The 25,988-nt window shown below is 55.4% G+C and overlaps 3 protein-coding genes across 8 annotated transcripts in view; 1 reads left to right on the top strand and 2 right to left on the bottom strand.

Annotated features, from left to right (window-relative positions):
* Vav1 (vav guanine nucleotide exchange factor 1) overlaps positions 1 to 1,653 on the bottom strand; it is a 51,033-nt gene extending 49,380 nt beyond the window's left edge. The window contains 1 exon segment of the mRNA XM_047532263.1: positions 1,359 to 1,653. Within this exon segment, the coding sequence (XP_047388219.1) occupies positions 1,359 to 1,562 (204 nt within the window). The 5' untranslated portion in view covers positions 1,563 to 1,653.
* A 2,349-nt stretch (positions 1,654 to 4,002) lies between these two features.
* Sh2d3a (SH2 domain containing 3A) lies at positions 4,003 to 17,438 on the top strand. 6 transcript variants are annotated; one of them, XM_047531274.1, is made up of 11 exons: positions 4,365 to 4,394; positions 6,359 to 6,432; positions 7,614 to 7,728; positions 9,063 to 9,412; positions 9,742 to 9,818; positions 11,319 to 11,809; positions 11,908 to 12,023; positions 12,248 to 12,422; positions 12,508 to 12,619; positions 13,147 to 13,332; positions 14,089 to 17,434. In XM_047531274.1, exons 4-11 carry the CDS (start codon positions 9,192 to 9,194, stop codon positions 14,247 to 14,249), a joined length of 1,539 nt encoding a protein of 512 aa, XP_047387230.1. In that variant the 5' UTR covers positions 4,365 to 4,394; positions 6,359 to 6,432; positions 7,614 to 7,728; positions 9,063 to 9,191; the 3' UTR covers positions 14,250 to 17,434. The 6 variants fall into 6 exon arrangements, with proteins under 6 accessions (XP_047387229.1, XP_047387227.1, XP_047387230.1 ...); XM_047531272.1 differs by having other exon boundaries at positions 7,614 to 7,753; positions 14,089 to 17,432; XM_047531273.1 differs by lacking the exons at positions 4,365 to 4,394; positions 6,359 to 6,432 and adding an exon at positions 4,003 to 4,035 and having other exon boundaries at positions 7,614 to 7,753; positions 14,089 to 17,432.
* Positions 14,899 to 23,642, bottom strand: Trip10 (thyroid hormone receptor interactor 10). The gene is given in 17 exon segments (XM_053743312.1): positions 14,899 to 15,308; positions 15,432 to 15,550; positions 15,629 to 15,765; positions 15,974 to 16,106; positions 17,971 to 18,026; positions 18,029 to 18,082; positions 18,316 to 18,483; positions 19,387 to 19,581; positions 19,681 to 19,827; positions 20,338 to 20,469; positions 20,557 to 20,660; positions 20,882 to 20,948; positions 21,027 to 21,174; positions 22,164 to 22,220; positions 22,305 to 22,363; positions 22,365 to 22,421; positions 23,604 to 23,642. Coding segments are annotated over 17 exon segments (1,806 nt in total). The 5' UTR covers positions 23,628 to 23,642; the 3' UTR covers positions 14,899 to 15,159.
* Positions 23,643 to 25,988: the final 2,346 nt, after the last annotated feature.

Raw genomic sequence — 25,988 nt, 5'->3', positions numbered from 1 at the left:
GTGGGGGGTGAGGGTAAAGCAAATGTAGGCAAATTTGGGTGGCCTGTGACCGAGGGATGGGCTGTGACAGGAGCAGCTCTGAGTTCCCTCTCGCTTTCAGGAAGACCTGCCCAGTTGGGGAGGGGCAATGTCCTGGCACCAAGGAAACCCTGTCCCCGTCCCCTGTCCCTAGGAAACCCCCTCAGAGCCCCCAGTGGTCCCTACTCCCTGGGCAACAACTTCCCCCTCTTCCAGCTGCATACGGTCCTCAGACAACCAGAAGGCCATGCCTCATCTGGCCACTACCCATGACCATGGCTCTGGGGACAAGACTTTCGTCCTGCAGTGAGGGCTGAGGGTCAAACAGCCACTGTTCCCCACAACCTCAGAGAGGGCCATGATGCTCAGACCTAGGGCAAGGCCATGCCTCCCAGACCAGGGGCAGGACCATGTCCCCCAGGTGCAGGACAGGGCCATGTCCTCTCAGACCCCAGCCAGATACATGTACCCTCAGCCCTAGGGCAGAACCCATGTCCCCTCAGAGCCCAGGAAGGCTGGGCTCAGCCCTGCACTGCCCCTCTCCCCAGTCAGCAGAAGCCACCCAGCAGCCATGGGGAAGCAGAGCAGGTACTACAGAGACAGGACCAGTCATGCCCCCACCCCACCCTGACCACATTCAAATAGGGATTTGAATGCACTTCCTGAGCCGGGGCAACTGAAGTCCAGCCACCTCCCACTGCGGCCTGGCCCCATGCAAAGTCCAGCAAGGAACATACAGTCCTCCTAGGCCCCCAAGCCTCAGGGACTACTCTGAGTTCAGGATCAGGTCCCGCCTCGATGTCCCCATGGGATGGGTACAGAGAGAAAGTTCAGGGCCCCAGGGCTGCAGCCCCCACGAGACCACACTGCCCCAGGCCCAGGCAGGAAGCCAAGGGGAAGGAAGATGTGAGGGGAAGGAAGGGGCCCGGGCCAGGGGAGGAGGAGGAGGCACATGTGGGGAAGAAGTCAGTGGAGTCCCCTCCCCCACAGCCAGAATCTGGGGGTCGAAACAGGCAAACCCTCAGGCACCCTGGAGGCTACCCAGAGGGTTCCCAAGCACCCCCCACTCAGGGCCCACCAGCTGGTCCCAGGAGAGCCAGCCTGGGGGTCGGAGGGTTAACCCCTGATTTGTCATTCCCAGCTAGACTTGGGCCAGCTCAGTCCATCAACCCACGCAGGGGCCTGCTACCCTTGGACGGGCCACCCATGATCTCAGCGCTACCACAGCTGGGCCAGCCCTGACCTGGAAGCAGATCCCCCTGCTCTGCTGACCCTGAAGCAGAACGCCGTAACCCTTCGGCAGCAGCCCAGGTGCCCCCACCTCCAGCCCCACACCTCACCTGAGACATCTGGGGGCGCAGGTTGACCTCACGCAGGTTGATGGCGTGGGGCAGCAGGTTGTTGAGCAGCTGGCAGAGGAGGACGCCATCCCGGAGGGCCTGGGCCAGCTCACACACCTGGGCCCCCTCCCAGGTCACACGGTGGCTGGGCGGCAGCACCCGGCACTGGATGAGCCAGTGGGTGCACTGGCGCCACAGCTCCATGGCCGCCGTGGCCCGGGCTGGCTGCCCTGCACGCTCACGGCCTCCACCACCCTCTGCCCGCCCTCCTGCCTGTGCAGCGACGACTAGGGCTACCACTTCCTCTTCTGTGCCTCTAACTGTCACCCTGGGAGGGGGTGGAGGAGGAGGAGCCGCAGGGCAGAGAGGGAGCACCTGCACTCAGCCCGGCCCCACGCAGTCCATGCAGGGTGGGCCCCCTCCCCACCTCGCTCTCAACACAGGCCCGGGCACCAGGAACGGGGTGGCACTGGAGGCAACAAGCCAGCTGGACTGTGAGGTCACTGCTGTCTCCTCATCCCACCCACTTGCAATTGAGCAGTGCCACCTCTAACATGTACCCAGAATCCACCCACTTGTCACCTCGTCCCCCCGCCCACTTGTGGCCTCCACCCTGGTCTGCTCCTGTCATCACAGCCTGGATCAGCACAGTCTCCTTTGCCTGGTCCCCCGACTCCGGCCCTGGACCCTCAGAGACTCTCTTCCCTGCAACAGCGAGGGGGCACCCATGAGCACCTGAGTCAGGGCACTGTCCCTCCTCTACCCTCTGTGTCTCCCACTTTCCTCTGGGCAAAAGTTCCAGTCCTCTTCAAGGCCCAGAAGTCCCCAAGATCTTCCCAAACCTTCCCATTTCAAATCGCAGCCTTTTCCCCATCCCATCTCATCCTACCTTAAGCCCTGATCACCACCCCACAAATCCGATATTTATTATAAGTCTGCTCCCTGTGTCTGTGGGTTTCATATCCTTGGATTCCACCAACCACAGATTGAAAACGGGGTGGGGGGGCTGTCTCTACTGACCATGTACAGATATTTTACTTGTCATTATTCTCTTAAAAAGAGTGTAACAACTATGTACACAGCATTGACATTGTATTACTGGAAAATGAACATAATACTACACCTTTTATACAAGGGACTGGAGCATCTGCAGATTTGGGAATCCTCAGGGAGTCCTGAAACACTTCCTGAAACACTGAGAGATGACTGTACTTATTTCCTCATTGTCTATTTGAGAATGTGACTCTTTGCCGCTGACCCCTCCCCCACCTAGCACTCAGCACAAACACGTGCCCCATAAATCTGTTGGTTGTATTAATAAATGATTGAAAGCTCTCTTGGCTCCACCTCTTGCGTTTATTCCAAATTCCTTCTCACCACCGTAATCGAAGCTACCCTCATCAGTGTCCTTACGCATTTGGAGAGTGTCATTCATTAATCCATGTAGCAAACATTTGCTGTCTTCCCAGCCCTGTCTTATCACCAGCTGAAATCATCTTCACTGCGAGGACTCTCTCATCATTCACCCCCACCAGGCTGTAAGTTAGCATCCCCTGCCCTCTCCATAGGATTCAGCCTCCCCACTCCACGCGGGTCCCCAGGGGGCGTGGGTATTTGGGGCCAACCTGGGTTGGAAGGCAGCGGCCGAGTTCCAACTCTTGCCACCACTAGGAGGCGCTAGACCCCTTCCCATGCAGAGGCCCCTGACCCTCTCACCACCCAAAGCGCTCCAGGACCTGGAGACTTTTCTGTCATTGGTGGGAGGTAGAAGGCAGAGGAGGGGAACTCTATGTGGAAACTCCCAAATTTTGTGATCCTACAGGCATCAAAACGTTTTCGTCCCCAAGCATGCTTGGCTTTCTATGCTTTTATTTTCTCCACTGTAAAATGGGTCTCAATTTACTTTCCCTGCACACGCAATTATCATGGATAGTAGGGCTTCGACGATGAAACTCCTCCCCACCTCCGGATTTGAATTCCGTCTCGACCACTCCCAAGTCAGGGCGATCTGGACAAATGTCTTAGCTCCCCCGTGCCTCAGTTTCTGCAACAAGCAACTGGGAGCCTACCTTCCACATAGAGTGGCCTACTGAAACTTAAATATATTGAGGTAGGTCAGGCAAACCGGAGTCTCGGTATACAATAAGTGCTCAGTAAAAGCTGTGGCTATTGCTTTCAAGGCTAATTATGAACCTTTTAAAGTTTACACTATGAGCCTTTAATAACCGTGGGCAGAGCAGCCTCTCTTGCCCACCCCGACTCTCTCTTGGTCCTGTCCAGCCGTCGTGAGGGAAGCCCCTCCTTCCTCGCTCCCGGAAACCACCTGAGCCCTTTCCCTCGTCTTGCCCCAAAGTCCAGCCCGATTCCACGTGTGTTGTGTTTTCCCGGACGCCTCTCCACACAACCTGTCACCCACGCAGGGTCCTTTCGGGAATCCCAAGGGGGCAGTCTGGAGGAAGCGCACCTCTCTGCGTCACAGCCGCGGCCACCGCGGCCGGGGGTGGAACCCTGACCGGGCGCCCCGCCCCTACCCGGAACCCTGGGGGCGGGGAAAGAGCACGGCCCTCCTGGCCCGGGTGCCCAGGGTGCAAGAGTGCTCAGGGGCAGCCTGTGCTGGGAGCGGCCGGGTTCTCCAGGCTGTTAATTGGAAAAATCATTCTAGTGCCCTGAGAACTAGGTGCGTGTACAGAGCGGCCCGGCCGTCGGAGAGGGCGGGGCTACACCCAAGGGGGCGGGGCCATTAGGAGGAGGGACTCGTGGAGCTGCCGAGGAGGCGGTGTCTACCGGAACCGAATGCTTCGAAAGGGGAGCAAAGAAACGTTCGAGGGGCGGGGCAAGGACGAGGGGCGGGGTGAAGCCTGGGAGGTTACAGCTGGAGGCGGGCCCTCAAGGGGCGGGGTCTAAAGAGGGCGTGGCCGTGTGGCTGGACTTGGGTCCCACCCGGTGCGGTTTGAGGCTGATCCCAGTTGCAGCGCGCTGGGAGGAACTCGGAGCCGCAGATCCTCAAGCTTCCTTAGCTCAGCAGATCCGGCCCAGGTAAGTGGGAGGCCCCGGACAGATCCAGTACTAAGGAACTATTGGGGTGGAGAATCATCTCTTTCCAGGGAGGATCTGGGGTCCTGCCCACGCCTGTCTGTGGGCATGCAGTGAGCGAGCGAGTGGGTCGCCGGGCGTCACACGTGTCGGTGTAACTGGGCGTACCTGGGTGCACTCCTCTGCGTTTCCTGTGCAACATAGGAATCCTCTCTGCTTCCATTTTCGAGGAGCTATCCGGGATCGCTCCACTCCCTCGGTTAAAACCCTTCCAAGGCTCCCATTTCATCGTATTGAGATTAAAATCGGGTTGCACCAGTTCCTGCGTGTTCTCTCCCTGCCAGTCTCCCTGACCTCCTCGCCTTCCACTCTGCTCCGTGCTCACTGCATTCCATCCACATCAGCTCCTCCAGTGTGTGAAGTGTAAAACTTAAGATTCACCTCCCTGCAGGTCTTTGCACTTGCTGTACCTGCCATCTGGACGATTCCAAATCTTTGCAAGGCTGCCTCCTTCTGTCCTGGGGTCTCAGGTCCTAAGTCTCCAACTCCTGGAAAAGGCCTTCCTGACTTTGCTACTTAAAGCAACCTACCCTCTCTAGCCTTCTTCATCACATCTTCCGGTTTAATCACCTGCATTGATTACTCTCAGAAATTGTCTTCGTTCATTGTTTTCCTGATGTGTCTTATCCATCAGTGTTTTGCTCTGGAGGAAAGGCAGGGCTTTGACCCTGGCATCTCCAGGGTCTAGAGAGGGCATGGTGCAGAGTAAGTGCTCCATCATCAGTGTTTGCTCAATTTAAATGTAAGACCCGGGGGGCCTTTGGTCCACCTGTGTGGGTGTTGTCTGTGCTTGTGTCTGTCCCCTATATTTGGTGGAACTCCTGAGCCCAGCCTCTTTCCCCATCCTACCCCCTTTCTCTCTCCCCCACCCAAATAAATTATCTGAAAGGCAGGAGGTTGGTTTAGTTGACCTTTGACTGATCTGTGCCCACCTTGAGCTCCCCAATGTAACCGTGGCTGGCAGTGATCCACCTCCACTACCAGTAAGGGGGGGCACAAGGCAGAAGAGTTTGTGGTTGGGAGACTGGAAGACCAAGGCCACAGGGCCTAGCCCATCTGACAAACAGGAAGTGGGCAGGTATTCAGAACACACCTGGCTTCAGGTATGCAGTGCCTGAAGCCAGCTCCCAGCCCAGCTGCCTGCCCCTTCCTGACCCACAACCTTCTGACTCAGGAAGCAGGAATCCTTGCAGACCCCGCAGGATTCACGAGATATTGGGGGGGGGGACTCCCTTCCCTCCCACCTAAGGCAATTTTATCTCCCAACATTTGAGACACACTGGCCTAGGGCCTGTGGAAAGATCTTGAAACTCCCAAAATGCTTTAGAACTATATTCAACGGTAATAATAAGAGAATGGATGGGCTCCAAAACACCAGAGAAAAACTGCAAACACAAAACTGCTGCTGGTTCATATTTCTCCAAATGTGTCCTTGCATTTAAAAAGTGGAGTAGGCATGGGGTACAGCTCAGTGGTAGAGTGCTTGCCTGGCTGGTGCAAGGCCCTGACTTCCATCCCAGCACTGGAAAAAAAAAAAAAAAAATGTTAAAAAGAGAAAAAATGACATCACATGCTGAAGGGCTGAGTTACACATCCTGAGAAACCCCAGCACGGATGCAGCAGCGGCCTGCATGCTTGTAAACCCATCCCTCCTGCAGGGCTTCCCATGCAGGGAGCCACCTGGCCCATTCCCTCAGAATCCTCAAAGGTCTCAAAGTCCTTACTGAGTGAGAGCCCTGTCCACCTGTGGGAACTTCACCCGCCTCTGAACCTGCATCACCTCCCACCCGGTGTGTCTTTCCTCCTAGCACTGACACCCTGCATCAGACAGCTCTTTACTTTCTCAGCGGCCATCCCCCGCCTGCACGGACACAGACACAGGAGCCCTTCTCTTTTGTCCACTGCAGGGTCTCTAGTGTCTAGAACAGCACCTGGCCCTGACCCGCAGGGGACGACCCACAAACACAAGTTCAGTGACTCAGTGAGTTTAAAAAAAAAAAAAAATTCCCCATACTGATGGGGTTGAACCCAGAGCCTTCTACATACCAGACAGGAGTTGGATCACTGAGCTGCACCCCAGTCCCGCAAATCGGGTTTCTACAAAACGTGATGGTGTACAACAGCTTCATTGTTTTTACTTCATAAAGATCATTTTCCACTAAGTGTCATGGCCACGCCCGATCCCAGCTACTTGGGAGGCTGAGGCAGGAGGATCCCAAGTCTGAGGCCAGCCTGGACAACTTAGTGAGACCCTGTCTTAAAATAAAAGTAAGAAGGCTGGGAATGTAACTCAGTGGTAGAGTGCCCTGGGTTCAATCCGAAGTACTGGGGAAAAAAAGGTTCCATTTGAGAGTAACGCATTTGTTACATCTTCTCTCTTTGCAAGAATCCCATAGGTGCATGACTGCCTCCCTGAAATTACTGAACTCTAAATTTTGAAGAAGTTACTTGAGGCAGACTGTATATGTTTTTATATTTATATATATTATATAAAGTTATTCATGGACATAACTGTTAGATATATATTTATATATCTCATAGATGTTATTTATAATTAATTTTTATATATTTTATACAGTAAAATATAATGCATAATGCAATATTATGCCTAATATATAGATATTATATATTATAATCTAATACATAAATATATATAATAAATGTACTACATATTGAGAAATAAGTATTGTACAATTCTATTTTTACATAATCTATAAAAATTTATAAATAAATTTATGTAATGTTTATTTATAAGTAGAAGACATGAAACTTAAGTTACTCAAATCAGATTTTATATACAAAATATGTATATGATTTTATATTTATGTAATAAATACTTATAAATAAATTTATTTCATTTATTTATATATAAATTTATATAATCTTGGGGCCAGGAATATAGCTCAGTGTTAGAGCACATCTTTTGCATGGATAAGGCCCTGAATTCAATGCCCAATATGCATGTGTGTGTATATAAAACCCAGCTATACCTGTTTAATTTAGAACTTGTTTAATTTAGATATGATATATATTATATCATAGGTATTTACATTATACATATATACACATACGTATTTATCTCATTACATAGTTGCACTTTAAGGTATGATAGAACGTGGGCTGTCATCTCCAAAAGCAGGGCTCATTATTCCCATTTTGCAGATGTGGAAGACCAAGTCCTGTTGAAAGTACAGAGCTCAACCCTGGTACCCTCTGCCCTCAAGATGTCCATGCAGGGGCCACAACAGAATGGAGAGGACCTCAACCACCAACCCTGGTACCATGGCCCCCTGCCCCGCCAGGTACCACCTCCTGCAGGACCTCAGCACTATCTGATGGGGAACTCTCCTATCCTTGACCTGGAGTTGCCTGGGTCCCGCCTAAGGGTCTTAGGGCCCAGGTCTGTTGGGACAGGTGGCTGGGGCACTGTGGACTGTCGTGAAGCTTGTCTGGCTATGCATTATCACTCTTTTTATTTCAGTTTTCACCATCTTGGGATAATGCTGAAGATGGTGATGAAGACTAAAGAGGGTCCCAAACTACCCCTCAGTTTTCTCTCTCTCCCTTGGAGCCCTGTGTCTCTCCTGTCATCTCCCTTTCAGCCCAAGGCTCCCCACCCCCAACTCAGGGGTCACATCCTCAGGAAGCCAGGGACTCTGAACATCCAATGAGATTCTGGGAGATTCTTGGTGGTTAAATCCCCCCTCCTGGAGCCAGACATCCTGGGTTCAAACTCCAGCCCTATAACGTATATAGTTTATGTGACCTTGGGCAAGTTATTTGACCTTCCTGGTCCTCAGTGTCCCTGTCTTGAGATTGGAGATAATAATACCTCCCACTTAGCCTGGTTACCAGGACTTGGTAAGTTTATACGGTTTACACCAAAAGCACTGCCCAACCCGGAGGAAGGGTTGTACATGTGTCTTGCATTTCTTGCTCTGCCTTCAGCTTCCATCTCTAGCTCCACTTTGCCTCTCTCTGGTCCTGGCCCTCCCACCTTATTTTGACACCGACCACCACAGTTAGCATAAGACTGCTTGGAAGCCTGTACAAAAGAGAGGTTTAGGGGGACCATGATCTGTAAGGATCCAGCGAATGGCTTTTCTTGATGCCACGTTTGCACAGCAAGCCCAGGGCATTCACCAAGTTTCAAGTTGCATTGGTCAGCCTGGCTACAACAAAGTCTCAAGACACCACCAGCTAAGTACAGGCAACATTTGTGAACCTGTTCATGTCACAGTCGGAGGTGGTTGTGGGGGGAGACATAGAGCTCCATAAATCGGTCAGGACCCAAACCTATCCTGTGGCTTCACCTTCCACTGGCGGGGTTTTACCAGTCAGGTCTGAACATTTGCCACAGAACTTTTGCCCACAACCCATTGGCCAGATCTCACCACATGACGCCGACCGCAAGGGCGCCTGGGAAATGTAGTCCAGAAGCGTTCCCGCCATAAAAGGGGAAATGATTTGGTGTGAAGCTACCCAGTCTCTGCCTGCCACAGAAATCTCACGGGGGTGGCATTTCGTGCGTGGGGGAATGAAGGGAGGGAGTCACTTAACAGCTTGTCTGGACTCGTTCCTAAAGCCCTGCCACCTGCCCTCTGTCCTCAGAAGGCCGAAGCTCTTCTTCTGCAAGATGGCGACTTCCTGGTCCGGGCCTCTGGGTCCCGTGGGGGCCACCCTGTGATCTCCTGCCGCTGGCAGGGCTCCGTCCTACATTTTGAGGTGTTCCGTGTGGTCATGCGTCCCCGGCCAGGCCGACCAGCAGCCCTCTTTCAGTTGGAGGACGAGAGATTCCCCAGCATGCCTGCCCTGGTGCGCAGTTACACGGCCGGCCGCCGGCCGCTGTCCCGGGCCACCGGGGCTGTGGCCTCCAGGCCTGTGGTTCGGCAGGGGCCTCTGCGGCGCAGTTTCAGCGAGGACACCCTTATGGACTGCTCAGTTCGAACGGAAGGTTTCAGGTACTCAGTCTCTCTGCTTCTTTGACAGCACCCAATATCCTCCAGGCTTCTCCACCTCACTTTCGTGGGGGTCCGTCCTGTGCGTTGGGCTGTTGGGCAGCATCCCTGTCTTCTCCCTCCTGGAGCCAGTAGAAACCCTGCCCTCCCTCCCTTGCTAAATGCAATAACTAAAGACACCTTCCCACGTTGCCTGTGTCCTCTGGAGGTAGGTCACCATGGCTGGTCAGGAAGCACAGTTACTGCGTGACTGGACACAGCTTGTCCAGGCAGTGGCAGTGGCTGCCCTGCTTAGGCTTGGACTACAGTTCTCTCCTGTCTCTGTCCCCCAGGGACAGGAAGTGGAGCAACAGTCAGCCTGCAGACTTGGAGCTCACAGGGCAGTCAAAAGAAGACCACTCTGGAGCAGGTGAGGGTCAGCAGGGCAGCACATGGCTCAGACTGACTCTGCCACTCACCACCTGTGTGATCTAGGACATGTGATTTAACCTCTTAGAACCTCAACTTCTTCTGGTAAATGGAGACAATAATGCCCCCAATGTTGTCACCTACTTTTAAATGCTTAAAAATATGTTTGTGATTATTCCAAGAAACTCTACATGTTCTGTCCATGGCTGACCTTTCTAACAATTCTTGTCATATACTTTCTGCACCCTAGATGATCCTCACTTGCTGGAACCTCCCAGACTTGTTCCTTCCTCAGGACCTTTGTACTTGCTATTCTCACCATTGATAAGATCATTCCTATTTCCCTAACCTTTTCTTGACTGGCTCATCCTCACCAACCCCAGTGCCTCAAAGTGGCTGACTATGACCATCTTATCTAAAGGAGGACTTTCCCTCATGACCCCTCATGTCCTGTTTGTCCTGCTGTGCCACCCCCCACCTCCATTCAACATGAGCCCTCACGATATGCCAGGCACTACCCTGAGTGCTAGGATACATCAATGAGCAAGAAAGCCCAAGATCGATGCCCAAGGAGAGCCAATGTTCTATTAGCAATGGACCATGTACCACAAAAATAAGTCTACTCTGTATGCTTTGGGATAAAAAAATTAAAAGTAGTAAGGGAGATTGGACAGGTAGGGGTGGAGGTCGATTTTGCACTTTTAAATAGTTGTCAGGAAAAGCCCCACTGAGACATATTCAAGGTACAGGAGGGAAGGAAGAATGGGAAGGACTGGGGTTGAGAGTGACCCAGACAGAAGGAACAGCTAGTGCAAAGGCCCTGAGGTCAGAACAAGAGCTTGACCTGTTCCTTCAAACAAAGGAGATGAGTGAGCTGAAACAGTAGAATTAGGTAAAGTCAGAGACAGACCCTGGGCTAAGATGATGAGGTCTTCCTCAGACACCATGACAGGATTTTGACCCCTGCAGTGAGCTGGGACTCTTGGGAAGACTTGGAGCCCCTAGAACAAAGCTTTTTTAAATACTTAGAAAATGCAGTCTCACAAAATTATTGGTATCATTTTGAGTACTAGTAAACCTCAGAGGTCACAAACTCACAAAAGGCATCATTTGAAAGTTTAATAATTCGTTTTTGAAACTTGTGTAGTTCTGTGAATATTTTCATTTTGTTCAATCCATGCTTACCTTCTTCAATCACAGGGACAAAAATGAAGAATTCATATTTTAAATGTGAGGACTTTGGTGTGGTTCAGTGGTAGACACTTGCCCAGCATGCAGGAGGCCCCGGGTTCCATCCCAGTGCCAAAAGTTAAATGTGTTTTTCAAACTATTGGTAAATATACTGGTGAAGTTGTTAAGGTACAAAACTGTGCCCCAAGACAGGGTGAGATACTGTTTTATGGACCAAACGAGTGGATGAATCAGGAGGGAGGGGCCCATGAATTTCCCACCAGCTATCTTCTCAGTGTGCTCTGGTCATCCCCTTCTGTATGATCCCCAGGAACCTCAACTATACCCATATCTGCACTGCTGCGGACAGGCAGTGACCCCATGTTGCTGAAGGCCCCAGCTCCCCTGGGGACCACTGCTGACCATCTCAGAGCCTCCGATGGGCAACTTCATGCCAAGGCACCAACCAAGCCCCTCCGGACACCCTCCTTGGCACTTACTGATGCCTCTGGAAGCCTCCCAACCTACTGTGAGCTGGTGCCCCGAGTGCCCAGTGCCCAGAGAATGCCCCCTGGCCAAAGCTGTTTGGAGACAGAGTCACCTTGGTGGGAGGCTGAGGAAGAGGAGGACATGGTGGAGGAGGACAGATGTTTTGCCAGACCACAGGCCGACGTCTCTTTTTGTCCCCCTGATAACCCATCCTGCCTGCTGGGCCCCCAGAATCGGCCCCTGGACCACAAAGTCCTGTGTACTCTCCGTGGCTTGTTCCTGGAGCACCATCCTGGGAGCACCGCCCTCCACCTGCTATTGGTGGATTGCCAGGTGAATAATCACCTGCCAGGGCGGGCTGAAGCCAGCGCGGGCCCAATCGCATCTACATGCCCGCTCTGTGGAACTGACCTCCCCATTCCCTCCCGAAGGCTGCAGGCCTCCTAGGAGTGACCAAACTTCAGCGAGCTGCCATGGGGGTCGCCTCTGGCCTGGAACTGCTCACACTTCCCCACGGGCATCGCTTGAGGCTGGAACTGCTGGAGAGGTGATTCATCGACCTGGAACCTTGGTGCCGGAGGGGAAGTGGGTGCGGGGGGTGGGGCATACCCTGTACTTGCTGAGGGAAGCGATTCACAGCCTCTCCAAACATCTCCCTATCCATGGGCCCCACGGGGGAGGAGGACAGGCAAGTGCCATCTCCAGTCCCGCTCACCCACGCATTACAAAACCTCCCTACTGCCCCCAGACCCTTGTTCTCCGCCTCCGCAGGCTTGAGACCCTAGCGCTGGCCGGGGCGCTGGCGGTACTGGGCTGCTCTGGACCGCTGGAGGAGCGCGCAGCCGCACTGAGAGGCCTGGTGGAGCTGGCTTTGGCGTTGCGGCCAGGAGCAGCAGGGGACCTGCCCGGGCTGGCTGCGATCATGAGAGCCCTACTTATGCCACAGGTGTGTGGGAAACCGGTGTGGGGGTAGCTGTAGCGCAGGCGATGGAAAGAAGGGAGAGGAGGCAGGCTTGGGTCTCTGTGCCTAGGTGTCCCGGTTAGAACATACGTGGCGCCACCTCCGACGGAGCCACACAGAGGTTGCGCTGGCCTTCGAGCAGGAGCTGAAGCCGCTGATGAGGGCACTGGATGAGGGATCGGGTAAGTGACGGTCTGGGATTTGGCTTCGCGCGGAGCGGGAGACCAACTTTAACGGGAATCTCAACTCAGTCCTAAACCCCGCCCCGACCATAGGCTCCGCCCCCATGTTCTAGGCCCCGCCCCCTGTGCGAAACAGGGTCCTGACTTAGGCCCCGCCTCGCTCGAGCTTCTACCCTAAGCTCCGCCCCTTCCCTAAGTCCGGAGTGCTAGGCTCAACTCTATGTATAGTCTGTCCTCAGGCGCTGTCTGGCCTTAGGTCCCACCTGTGTCCCGCGTTGCATTCTTTTTCTGTCCTAGACCCGGTCCCCTCACCATAAACCTCGCCCTCCATTCTGGGCTCGGTCCTGGACCCTTTGCCTAGGCCCTGCCCCGCCTCAGCCTTCTGTCCTAAGCCCCGCCTTGCCCTCGACCACGCCCTTGACCCAGTCCGCCTGCGTAAAGCCCCGCCCTTGCTTCTGTCCTAGGCTCCACCCCAACCCTCAATCCCGTACACCGCCCCAAATCCAGACCACCCTTTCCCTCCGTAGGACCCTGCGACCCTGGCGAGGTGGCGCTGCCGCACTGGGCGCCCGCGGTGCGCCTGCTGGAGGGCGAGGAGCTCGTGGGGCCGCTGGAGGAAGGCTGCGAGCGGCTGCTGCGCACCCTGCACGGGGCGCGTCAGATGGCCCGCGACGCGCCCAAGTTCCGCAAGGCAGCTGCCCTGCGCCTGCGAGGTGAGCGCTCTCTCTGCACTGGACCGCCCGGGGGTCCTGACATCAGGAAAACCCCGCAGAGTCCCACTGGATGCCTCCACCCCCTCCTGTCCCGGGACAGGACTGGGCGTTTTCACCCCAAGCACGCGCCCCGAGAACAGTATTGACAAGAACTCCAGTACTGCCTCGGCTCCAAAAGGGGCGGCCGCGCCCCTCCGAGCCACACCCACGGGTCCCATCCCCTTCCCCACCTGGCCTCTGGGGCATCTCGACCCCCCAAGAACACCCAGCTTCCTTCAAAATGACTCAGTTCTTCAACCTGGTAGAACAGTCTCACTGCACTCAACCACCACTTGCTGCGGTCCTGGGGAGCCCGGCCTCCTGCGCTCTTCCTCTAGACCATTCCCCCCTTCACGGTGAACTTCGCACTTCCCTCTCTTAAGTTGGCCCATCCTACCCTCAAGCTTGCAACGCAGCTTGACCCTGACCTCAAATCGCCTTAGGGGTGGCCCCAAAGTGGGGCTCCCTGAATCTTGCACCTGAAATAGGCCACCTCCAGGTGCCCTAGCTGAGTGCGCCTCTGAGAAGCCACTCAAGACACCCGCCCTCGTTCCTGCAGAGTAGAGGATCCCCTTCCCTAGTAACCCCCCACTCAGTTGCCTCCTATACTGGAGCAGAGTCCTTTTGGACTTAGTCCCAAGGTGAAAGACAGGTGCAGGGAGTGGGGAGGGGCGAGGTGGCCTTCTGAGCCCCGCCCCCAGCCCTCCCTCTTTTCAGGATTCCAGCCTAACCCGGAACTGAGGGAGGCCCTGACCACTGGCTTCGTGCGGAGGCTTCTCTGGGGGAGCAGGGGCGCCAGTGCGCCCCGATCAGAACGCCTGGAAAAGTTCCAGCATGTCCTTACCATCCTGTCCCAGCGTCTAGAGCCTGGCTGTTAAATCAAGCGACAACCTTCTTTACACCCAGGACCCCACACTCCTGGGACCTCCAAAGAGACCAAGGAAGTTGCCCCAGGCTCCTCATAGCCATGGGCAGTGGAGACTGGTCTCACAAAAAGGAGGGAATCAAAGTTTGCAAAAATACACATGGATCCTGGGGGTGGGGGTGCGCAGCCTCCAGCCACACCCTAGAAGACTGACCCAGGTTATCTGGAGGCCACCCCCTGGCACACACATACACACACCATGTGGCTTTTCTTGGTAAAAGAACTGCAGATCCAGTATCAGAATTCAAGTTTGACTTCACTTCTGAAAAGCCATGTGACTTTCAGCAGATCACTTCTGTGTGCTGGCCTTCAATACAAAAGTAAGACTGTGGGCTTTCTATGGTTTGTGGCTGGAATGGAAACTTAATGTCTAAACTGATCATGGTGGAGAAACCCTGTTCTCAGGAAGCTACAGTGCCCAGGAAGGAAGGAAGTTTGGTACCTTTCTTCCTCTACTGGAGTCACAAGCCAACTCCCAGGAAGAGGCAGGGTTTGTCCAAGGTGTGCCCAGGTTCGCCTCCCCTTCCTCATTCCCTGTGTGGCCAGGAGGGTGGCACTGCAGGATCCAGCCCTGTATCTAAATCCTCTAACAAGGCACAGACTCCAGAAACTTTACCTAACTGTTTTTATATAAAACAAAATAGCCCAAGCCGAGTGGCAGGAGGAAAAGATCTGAAACATGAGTATGTACATCGATGCTGGAAGGCACAGCGGGTCCGCCTGGGATGACAGGTGGGACGGAGGGCAGCAGGTTACACAGGTCTCAGCCAAAGCCACGGGGCAGAAGTAAAGTGCATAGGTCCTGGGGCTCCCCGTGGCCCAGAAGCAGCAGCCGACAGCCCCCTCTCCCCGCCCTGGCAGGTTCAGTTGAGTGTGACTCGGAGGTAGGAGGTGGGCACGTAGCCCTCGCCTCCCTGTTTCCGCCTGACCCGTGTCCAGCCGTCGCCTTTGTCCTCTTCCATGAGACTGAGGTCCTCGCCCTCGGTCATAGAGATGGTGCCCTCACTGGACCCTGTCGTGGGGTGGGCCCAGGTCTCTGCTTTAGGCCAATTTGAACAACCTAACCAGAGACACCCAGGGCAACTGATGTGCCCCCCACCCTACTGCCACCGTGCCCCACACCGGCTGTCCTCACCTTCAAAGTGGTAAATGGCCACACACTGGCCTATGGGGGATGTGGGCTCCTCAAAATCCTCATCAAACTCCGTGTAGATGGGGGTGTCCTGGCCCTCTTCCGAGGGGGGCTCTTCGGAGCTGGGTGGGACAAGAAGGCAGATGGAAGCAGGCCCTCCGGGTCTCTTGAGCCACACCTGCTCCGGCCTCCCAGCTCACCTCTCCTTGTTGTCCTGTGACCCGTTGCTGCTGCTGTCAGGGGGAGCGCTGGCTGGGGGGTCGGGAGGACGAGGGTGCCGGCCCAGGCTGTCCCCCCGGTTGCTTAGGACCCGGCTCTCGGCTTCTGCCAGCCAAGCCTGGGAGGACGAGATCACATCAGCTCCAGGGCAGGGCTTCGAGGTTGGCCACTCTGGACCCAGAGATTTCCTGAGATCACCCATGCACACCCAAGGCCGTGATGAGAAACAGCTGGATCCCTCCCCCAACACCTCCCTGTCCCCCACCCGGCAGTGACTCAGCCAGGCCAGCCGCCACTCCACCCCTCCCCAGGGCCTTCCCCCTTACCTCGTACTTCTGCACTTCCAATTTCAGCCGCTCAATGTTGCTCAGGGTTTCTGTGATCCGGGGTTCCAAGCTGGCTGGGTCCCCCATTTGGGGTGTCTTCTCATACACGTCCTTCATTTTCTTCAGCGCTTCCCTGGGGAAGATGGACAGATGAGGAAGGACAGCAGGTGAACAGGGCTCACAGCTGTCAAGGGAGCTTGTCAAGGGCAAGGGAGAACACTGGTTAGAACTCAAATGTGGGGGCCGGACATGGTGGCCGGCAACTATGGTGCCAGCTACTCAGGAGGCTCAGGGAGGAGGATCGCCTGAGCCCAGGGGTTCAAGGCCAGCCTGGGCAACGTGGCCAAACCCATGCTGAGCTCCAACGCGAGGGCTCAGCTACCTACATCTGAATCTCAGTTTGGCATTTCCCGGTGGTGAGCTTAGGCTAGCAGAGCCTCACCTGCAGATGCTTACCTTGAAAATGGGCATAAGGGCAGGTGTGTGTCCGTGGGCTGGTGTGGGGCTGCAGCAGTACTTGGGACACAGTAAGTCCTAACAATTACTCAACTACTCATATGTACAGTGGGTACCTGGTATGTGCTAGGCATTATCCTAAACTTTAGAAATGCAGCTCTTGGGGGCTGGGATGTAGCTCAATGTCAGAGCACAGGGCTGTCAAGTGCACGGCCCTGGGTTTCACTGCCAGCACCAGGATGGGGCAGGAGAGAAAAAAACAAAGAGTCAGGATCCTAACCCTGCTTACCATCTCCCAGGAAAACCCAAGAATTCTAGGGAAGCCACGTGAAGGGTTTAGAATAGTGCCTGGAACACAGCAGGTACTCGATGATTGCAGCTGTGATTCCTATCATTAGCCTCCATTCCCATCTGCTCTGTACATCTGGGTAGTGAGAGCTGTAGCGCACTCCTGGAATATGCCAGACCTCAGCCCAGCGTCCTTCCAGGCACTATCTGACCCATGTCACAGAAGAAGAAACTGACGCACAAAAAGGTGCAAGCAGCTGCCTGAGACCTACACGACAGCTAGAATTCCCAAGCAACCTGCCTTGACTCTAGGCACACACCCTTCACCTGCCCTCCACCGCAGAAGCCCAGAAACCACCCAGTGCCAGATGAAACTTCACCCCCAGAAAAGCCATCTGTCCAAGAGGTTATTCGCAGACAGCCAGCTAGAACTTGGCCGCCTGCTGGCAAGTGTCAAACATCATTCCTGTTACATAACAGGACTGGGAAGAGGACTTTGCTGCTTGGAAAGAGTGAGTAAAGATTTTCTTTTGAATCTGGCAGATTTTCACTGTTAATATTTTAAGTGTTTTAAATTATTAAATAGATAGCCACATACTTTTTTTTTTCCTTTTAGCTACTCAATGTGATGGATTAGACTGCTAAATTTCTTGATATTGAACCATCTTTGCATTATTGGGATAATGTCCAACTGATTCTGTATGTTATTTCTTTAGAAAACTTTCTCCTGTTGTAGTAAAGGAGACATAACATAAAATTTCCTCCTATGGTCACCCTGAAGCATACAGTTCTGCGGCATTAGGTACCTGCACCCAACTATCACCACCACATGATGTATTATTTTGTAATATGTCATTAGATTTGCTAGGCGAGGATTTTGTATCTAAGAACAGAACTGAGGTAAAATGAGCCTGTAATTGTATTGTCTTGAGTTCTTGTTCATTGATTTGGGAACCTGGGTGCCACCAGCCTCCTAATAAGTGGGCAGCTTTCGCTCTTCCTGTTTGCTAGAGAGGCCTGCATGAGATGGAAAGCAACAGTTTCCTCCAGGCATGTTAAGAATCACCTGTAAAACCACCCTGCTGGTGGCTGCTAGGAGATTTGGGGTGCATTTAAGTGTGATTATTTTCTGGTTTTGTTTTTCCATATGCTAGACAAGCATTCTATCACTGAGCTACACCTGCGGCCCTCATGAACCATTCCTTTAAATGTAAGCCCCTTGTCCCCTGCCTTCCCTGTCGCCAGTGCCGTACCTCTGATCAACCTCCTTCTGCAGCTCCCGGTTGCGTTCTTCTAAACTGCTGCTGCAGCCGCTTTCCTCTGCTGCTCCGGGGGCAAGTGGCTAAAGTCCTCCGATGCCACAGTCTGCAGGAGGGGAGAGAGCTGAGTCTGGGATTCTGAAATGGAAGCTTCCAGGCGCTGCACACTCCTGAGGATTCCAGTCCGCCTTCCGCCCCTTACAGGATTCTTGGGAGCAAGGCCATGCACGGAGGCGAAGCAGGAGAGGGGCCCAGCCTGGCCGCGGTAAGCGAGCCCAGGTCCTGCCACCATACCGCAGGGCAGGCCGGGGCCACCCCTCCACCCCAGGCCTCACTTACCCCACGGCCGCCTCGAAGGCTGCGGAAGGATGCGAGCCGCGGTTTGACCGACTTACTGATCTCACTCAGTATGGCCAAGGGGTCGCGGCCGGAGCGGGGGGACGGGGGTCCGTTAGGCAAGGCGGAGGGCAGGGGGCCCCCCAGGGGGGAAAGGGGAGGGGGACGTGGCTACCAGCAGGGGCCGGGAGGGGGCGGGCCAGGAGGAGGTGGGGGCAGAGAACGAGGATGGACGGACCGATGGACGTAAGGATGGACGCGGAGAAGGAAAAACAAAAGGGAGAAAGAAAGAAAAAAATCATAACGGTAAGAAAATCACAACTCGAGATGCACAACCACACAGAAAACACGTGCAAGGGCAGTGGAGAATCGGGAGGTGGCGGGAGAACAGACTGCGAGCCAGAGGTCACCCCTCCCTGCCCCCACTGCCTGCGTCCCTTGACTCTTAGGTCCAGGGGCTAGGGCGGGATGTGGCTGTCCACTGGGCTTTCTGGACTCACAGTCTAGAAGGTTGGGAGGCACATGCAGGATCAGGGGCTCAGACACAGGTCAAAGGGGCACGCCACTCAGAGAAGGGTGTGGAAGACAGGAAAGGTCAGGGGTTACAGCACGGGAGGAGAGGGCTGAAGGCCAGGACAGCAGGTGTCAGTGGGAGGGTTGAAGGCGAATGAGGGTGTAAACTGAGGGTGTTAAGGTATGTCTGACACTGGAAACCCAGAACTCCCCAAAATAAAGGGCATGAGGGGTGCCCAGGGACCCATCAGCTGTTGGGGGCACTCCTGAATGCCAGGGTCACCAGCTGCCAGGCCAGCCCCAAGTTCCACAAGCAGATCTTCTCCCAGCATCCCAAGAAGCAGCAGACAGACACCACAGGCCCCCCACCCTATCCCCCTCAGCCTCGGGGGACTCCCAAGCCAATCCGCCGCCCGCCTGTCTTCCTTCCCTCCAGCCCGGGCCTGCAGCCAAGAGGAAAATTCCTGCCCGGGACTCTGCGTTCCGGTGGCTGGGCCCGACTCAGTGGGGCCTCAGCCGTCCCCACCCACTGCCCTGTCCCACGAGATCCCAGGCCCCCACCTTGTTCTTCTTGCTGAAGGGCCAGCGCTTGGCACGACTGCGGCCAGGGCCCCGGAGCTCAGGCCGTCCGTCTGAAGGGGTGCCCAGGCTGCTGTCCGAGGGCGCGCGGTTCATGGGTTGGCTGAAGTCTTCAAATTCCACATCACCAGGGCGGGCGAAACCTGACTTGTGCAGCTCTATGAGGACCTGGGAGTCCTGGGGAAGGGGCAGTGGGTGGGCAGTCAGGGGCAAAGCCAAGTGCCTCGTTTGGGAGACACTCCCTGTGCCCACTCCTTGTCCCACCCAGGCACCCACGTTCTTGGCGTCCACAGCATCGGCGGCCACCTTCATGCCCTCCAAACACTTGGCAATGATGGGTACCACTTGCAGTTCCGCCTCCGACAGGAGCCCGTACCCAGCTCCCAGGCGGGTGGCTCTCCGCTCATCCATGTCCTGTAGCTTCTGCGGAGCCAGGGCAAAGGCATGAAAGGCCTGGGCAGGGGCAGCGGGGGGCGCTCTAGCCATCAGCACCAGCCCCTGCCCAGTGTGCTAGGGAAGAGAGTCCAGTATGGAGACTCGTGCCCTGGGTGGCTGGGCTGAAACAGGGCTGGGAGTCTCCAAGGCCAGCCATGCCTAGGGACTCGGGAAAGCCTTCTCAAAAGAGGAGACAATGGAACAGGGCTTTGAAGAGAAAATAAAACCAGCACAGATAATCCCAGTGCCCAGGCTGGGACAGAGACTGGAGAAGGAGGCGAGAAGAGCAGAGAAATTTGAGACCCAGGTTTGTTGGAGCTGGGGCCTTCGAAGAATGAGTAAGAGTTTCAAGAGGAAAGAAAGGCATTCCTGGAAGAAAGCTTGAGTAAATGTACAACTCACTGTTACTACAGGTTTCTATGTCAACCTAGGAATGGGGACAGGGCAGCTGGGGTGTTGATATCTGTGTAAGAGCCTGGGCTTGGGAGCTTAAAGCACTCACATCAAATATCTGGGCATCTGGGAAAAATAGAAGTGAGCCTGGTCTCGGTTGAAGCGCTGTAATTGGGCAGCGTATTCGTTCTTGCTTTCTTCTGCCATATGACTCCGGAGGTGGGCTTGCTGCTTGGCCTGAGGAATAGCAAGGCAGAGGTCACTGCCAGGTTCTGGCCATGTCCCACTCTGACCCCTCCAGCCCGTCACAGACTCCACATGCACCTTCTCCACATCAGCCTTGGTGGCATTGATATCCTGGTCCAGTCTCTCAGCGGTCTGGGCTGCTTTCTCTGCCTCCCGGCAGTCTCGCTCAAATTACGTTTACTCTGTGGAAGAGACGGAAGCAGAGTGAAGGTGCGCCATCCCCGAGAGGGGAGGTGGGAAACCAAGGTCCGTAGGGACTGGTGGGAAGTCACTGGTGAGGCGTGGCCTTAGGTATGCTGGGAGCCCTTGGGAGAGGGGAGTCCTGGCCAGAAAGAGGGGCAGCTCTGTGAATGGGCAATTCTTGCCCTGCTCCCTGGGCCAGAGCCACCCAGACCCAGGGAACTCACATTTTCAAGCTGTTTGAAGCCACTTTCCAGCTGCTGCTGAGCCCTCCGTCCTTCCTGGAAGTGCTGTGGAAAGGAGGGCGAGAAGGCTCACCAGGGTTCCGGCAGGTGCCCGCAGCAAGACCCAGGGAGGGGGGCCCTCACCATCTTCCTCTCCTGCTTCATCTCTTGCGAGTACTTGACCAGCTCAAGACACACACGCACGCTGAGGTTCTCGGCCACCAGCTCCCGCTGGCCTGCAAAATCGTTCACCTCCTGGAGGATCTGTACGAAGGACTGCTGCTGGCTGAACCTGGGGTGGGCAGAGGCTGGATTCAGGTCCCAGGAGCAGGACGCCCCAGGACCTGCCTCCAGATGAGAAGGGGTACGCCCCAAGTATCCATCCCAAGGCAGTGATAAGTTCTGGTGCATATCCCTCATCCCCAACCCTTGATTCGGATGTGATTTAAAACTCAGAATGACTCTTATACAACTTCTATGTGCCCCCAGAGGGGTTGGGGGCCACATCCTGTAATCAACATCATAAACCTATCTACAGGGAAAGGTACTAACAGGGTCCACAGGGCATCATTTCTAGGACCCTTACCCCCCACCACCACATACAGAGATACCAAAATCTGAGTCCCTCAACAAAACCGTGCAGCACTTGCATAGAACCTATGTCCATCTTCCCACAGACCTTAAACCATCTTGAGGTGACTTATAATACCTGATTCAACGTAGATGCCATGGGCACAGTTGTTGTACTGAATTGTTTAGGAATTGATGACAAGGGGAAAAAACGCTCGGTACTAGGACAATTTTTATTATTAGAACATTTGTCAATCCTTGGATATAAAGGACAACAGTATTCATACTAAGTGGGATAAAATGACTAGAACTGACATCAAGTCAGTTTAGTTGGAGATTGCTGTCAAGTTACCAAAACACAAACAAACAAACAAAACACTTGTTTGATTTCAAGAGCTTTTGGATTTTGGAATGAGACACTCAATAAGAGACTTGTTCTGACAGCCCCATGGGCTGGAGACTTTTAACATTTTAACTCAGTTGTCTTCACACAAACCCTACTGGGTAAGTGCCATGGTCATTAGTCCACTTCCCAGATGAGGAAAACAGAGGCATAGAAAAATCATTTGCCCAAAGGCACTCATTTTGCAAGTGCCAGAGAATCCCATTTAGCAGATGAGAGAAAAAGCAGAGAACTTGAGCAGCATGCCCAGAGTGGCTGGCTAGGAGTGGATTTAGGACTGCAGCCGGTCATCCCCTCCCCATCCTTACTTGGATTCAGGGTCATCTTTGGTAGGTCTTTTGGGCAGATATTTCTTCACGAGGTTCCTAAAGGGAGACAGAGGCAGGAAGGCTGAGCCACCCTGCCTCAGGCCGCTCCTAGCCCCTGGTCGCACCCACCGAGGGTCTCACCGAAGCTGCTTCGCATAAGCTTGCTCCACCTCTGTGCGTTCTTTCACGAACTTCACATATTCTGTCCAACAGGTCCAGCCCCCACTGCGTGTGGCGCTCGAGCACCTCAAACTGATCCTGATGGCGGGCACGGAGTGGGGAGGGCCAGGGTCACGACCTCGGAACCCCACGGCCCACCGATCAGATGCACTGGGAGCCTCAAAGCTCCGCGCTCCAAAGAGGAGTGGCTTCCCGGCGCCGCCCCGGCGTGGCGCAGGGGGAGGCAGGAAGCTGGCGGGAACCCCCTCCCCTTCCCGGGAAGGGCCGGAGAACAGGGCTGGGGCCCCTGCAGGACAACAGGGTCTTGGTCTCCCGACAGCCTACAGGGGTGTAAAATGCGGCAAGGCCCCTCCCCTGCCCGGGCTCCCCTAATCCCCCCAGATTCCGGAAAATCCGGCCGGCCTGGCGTGAGTCAGGGCCAGAGGGGCAGGGTTTACAGCAGCTCGTGAAGGGGGGAACCTCGGAATAGCCAGGGGGTAGGCACCGAGTTCCCTGATTCGGAGTCCTCTGATGAGTGACTCAGTTTCCCACATTAACTCCACTACGCCTCCAAAAGAAATCCCACAGTTGGAGAGGAGTCTGCGATTTACCACCCCACTGCACCCAGGAACCTAGGGATTCTGCCGCCCCCAGAAAGGGGAGGGCTCTGAGGTCCAGTTAGGATAGGGGGAAATTTCTGGGGCTTCCTGGGTGAGGTAAGAGGCGGCCAAGGGGCGGCCCCGCCCTGGGGTGTGAACTGGAGAAGGGCCGAAAGGGGCCTGGGGCCGAGCCTCGCAGCCCCCTCCCCCTCCGAAGCGTCCCAAGCCCCTCGGTGTTGAGTAAGGCCATTGAAAGGCGGTCAGGACTTGTAGGGTCCCACGTGGGGAAAAGGGTGGCCAGAAGGTCCCCTCCCCTCCCAGTCGGACAGGCGGGCGGCGGGCAGGGACCCAGGGCCGTAAGATAAGCCGCCGGCCTGACCAGGGCGCTCAAATAGGTGACCTAGCCGGGCTGCCCCGGCCTGGTCCTAGAACTTCTGTCCGCCTCCCTCCCAACCAACCCGTGCCTCAGTTGCCCTATGCCAGTCCTGCAAGCTCTCCCTTAGCCTTTGGGCGTCCTGAGACTCGCTGAGAAACTCCGAGGGAGGGCGGAGGGCAAGAGGGTGGGGACCCAGGGGTCAGTGGGAGGGAAAGTGCCCAGTCCCCGCTAAGGTACGGTGGGGACAAAGCGAGAAGGTCTGCACTCCAACTGGGGAGAACTTGGAGCTGGGTCGATCGGACTCACCCACAACTCGGTACCCCAATCCATGCTGCTCCCGCCGCCGATGCCGCCGCCCGCCGCCGCCGCGCCAGGTCCCCACTGCCCGCCGTCCGCCGCCCTCCGCGGGGAGACTCAGCCCAAGGCGGTGCGCCCGGCCCCGCCCAGGTTCGCCCCTGCCACGCCTACTCTAGGTCATGCCACGCCCCTACACGCTTTGCCACGCCCCCTACCCCGCGCGGATCTCAGCCGGGCGCCCCAAGGGCGGGGCTCCGAGGAGGCGGACCCAACGGACGCTCCGCCCCACTTAAAGAAACGTTGCGTTCCTCAGCCACTGGACCGACCCCTTAAAGGACCCCTCCATTTTCCAAATCTCTGGGGCCCCTCTCATCCTCCCACCTCCTCCCCCGCTGTAGATGGTTCTTCCTTTCCCCCTTTCCCTCAATCGTTCCTTAAAGGGCTAAGACACCAAAACCCCAAGCCAAGTCCCTCCCCCACTCCGTTGCAGGGAGAACCTGAGGTCACCCGGCTCTTGCGGGCCAACCGGCTCCAGGCGTCTACGTTTGTCCCACTAATGGTCTGGTCCCTCCGGCCACAGGGCGGATGGAAGGACTTCGATCCTGCCCAGGACGTGCCTTCGCCAAGGCCGGGTCCATTAGCGCCCCCACCGCATCCTGCATTCCCTCCTCCAGAGTCTCCGTTGGGAAACTGAGGACGAGCTGTCCTTGGGGCGCCGGTCCCAGGCCTTTCCCCAGCTCCAGTGCAGTACACGCTTGCACCACCCCATTTTCCAGTCTCACCCATGAGGTCCAATCAGGTTTAATTATCAGTATTGGCACTAGGATCCTAAGATGGCCCCTCCCCTAGACGCTAGGGCCCTGGGGCTGGAAGTCTGTATCCTACTCCCATAAAGTCTGTTCACACCTTGTAAATCCCCTTGAGGCTCTGGGATGAAAGGAAGAGACACCGGTGGTCCCCATCCCTTTGGCGATTTTCTTGGTAGCCACAGAGGTGACAGAAGCCGTGCTGGGGCTGCAGGAGGAATCTGCCTCTCCCCCACACCAACAGCCACCCCTCCAATCTACACTGGGGCTGATGACTGCTGGGACTGGGCCCCAGCTGCTTGTGGCTTCTAGACTAGAAAACCTTTGATTGCAAAGTGGGATTCAGGGCTCAGTCAGGGACTCAAAGCTAGTCAGAGACAGACTAGATTTGGGGTTCGGCCCCAGTCAGCACAAGGGTTGGGATGAGGTTTCAGACTGGGGTAGGAAGATTACCAAAGGGGTCAGCAATCCAGTTAGGGGTCAGGGACTCAAACTAGGGTCTACGAGTAAGGTCTAGTCTAGAGTCAGGGCTGGCCTATCCAGACTAGGGGTTCAGCCGGAGATTAAAGCTCAGTGTGCATGGGAGTGAGGGACGTCCAGGTTGGCAGGGTGTGAGAGAGGATCAAGGTTTCAGGCTAAAGCGGAGGCTCAGCTGCAGCAAGGGGTTAAGCCTGGGTCTGCAGGTGGGCCTCCAATTACCTCACTCTGGACGATAGCCTTAGTGTAAGCTTGGGGACTCGGTCGGGGGTCACAGGTCATCCTAGGGTCAAGATTTAACCTGAGGCCAGGTTTTGGCCTCTCTGTGGACCAGGAAGATTAGGAGAACAGAACAGGCCTCAACAGATGCGTGTGTTTACCCAAAGCCCAAGCTCTGGCTGGGAGCCACATCCCTAGAGTAAGAAGCGGAAGTCTGTCCTTGGGGATACTGGGAAATGTAGTTCTTTTACGCCGTGTTGAGTGTGTCTGCTTCCGCTGAATTCTGGGAAATGTAGTCCTGGACCGTTAAGAGTTAGGTGAAGGAATTCCGCTTTAAGGACCGGATATCAGATCCAGGATAATTGGTTAGATGGACTGTTTATCAAATTACATCCGGGACCATCTTTCTAGCGACTGGTGAGAATGGAGGTGGATTAAGTGATGTCAGTACTCCCATTCGGAGCCAGTGCTGTCCATCTAGTGTCGCATAGGCGCGGTCTATCGAAGAGGTGATAGCGGATTGGTTGGACGGGCTGGACAATCTTAAGGGCTCGGCCCTACGGTGCAGCGATTGGTTCACTGGTAGGCGGGCTTGCGGGCGTCAGAGGCGGTGTCAGGGGAGGCGGCAGCTCCAGAGATGGCAGTGAGCGAGAGGAGGGGGCTCGGCCCCTGGAGCCCGGCAGAGTGGGGGCCGCAGCTCCTTCTGCTCTTGCTGTTGGGCGGCTGCTCCGGTCGTATCCACCGGCTGGCGCTGACGGTGAGGCCCGCCGCACGGCGGTCTGGGGTGGCGGGGCCAACTTTGCCCCGGAGAAGCCCCTGGCTTGGAGTGGTCCCGTCCGTCCCCCCCTCCTTAAGGGGATGGAGCAGTCTGACGCCCCCCGCTTGTAGACCC

The sequence above is a fragment of the Sciurus carolinensis genome, chromosome 17 (genome assembly GCF_902686445.1).
Source record: "Sciurus carolinensis chromosome 17, mSciCar1.2, whole genome shotgun sequence".
Classification (NCBI taxonomy): domain Eukaryota; kingdom Metazoa; phylum Chordata; class Mammalia; order Rodentia; family Sciuridae; genus Sciurus; species Sciurus carolinensis.
Note: the sequence above shows the minus strand (reverse complement) of the source record. Positions and strands in the feature narration are given on the sequence as shown.

What these genes read in the sequence shown, in the direction of transcription:
- Sh2d3a (XM_047531273.1), top strand. Translation starts at nt 7,676, where the DNA reads ATGTCCATGCAGGGGCCACAACAGAATGGAGAGGACCTCAACCACCAA. An exon ending in GAGCCCTACTTATGCCACAG is followed by an intron (nt 12,423 to 12,507) that starts GTGTGTGGGAAA and finishes CTCTGTGCCTAG; the next exon opens with GTGTCCCGGTTAGAACATAC. An exon ending in GGCACTGGATGAGGGATCGG is followed by an intron (nt 12,620 to 13,146) that starts GTAAGTGACGGT and finishes TTCCCTCCGTAG; the next exon opens with GACCCTGCGACCCTGGCGAG.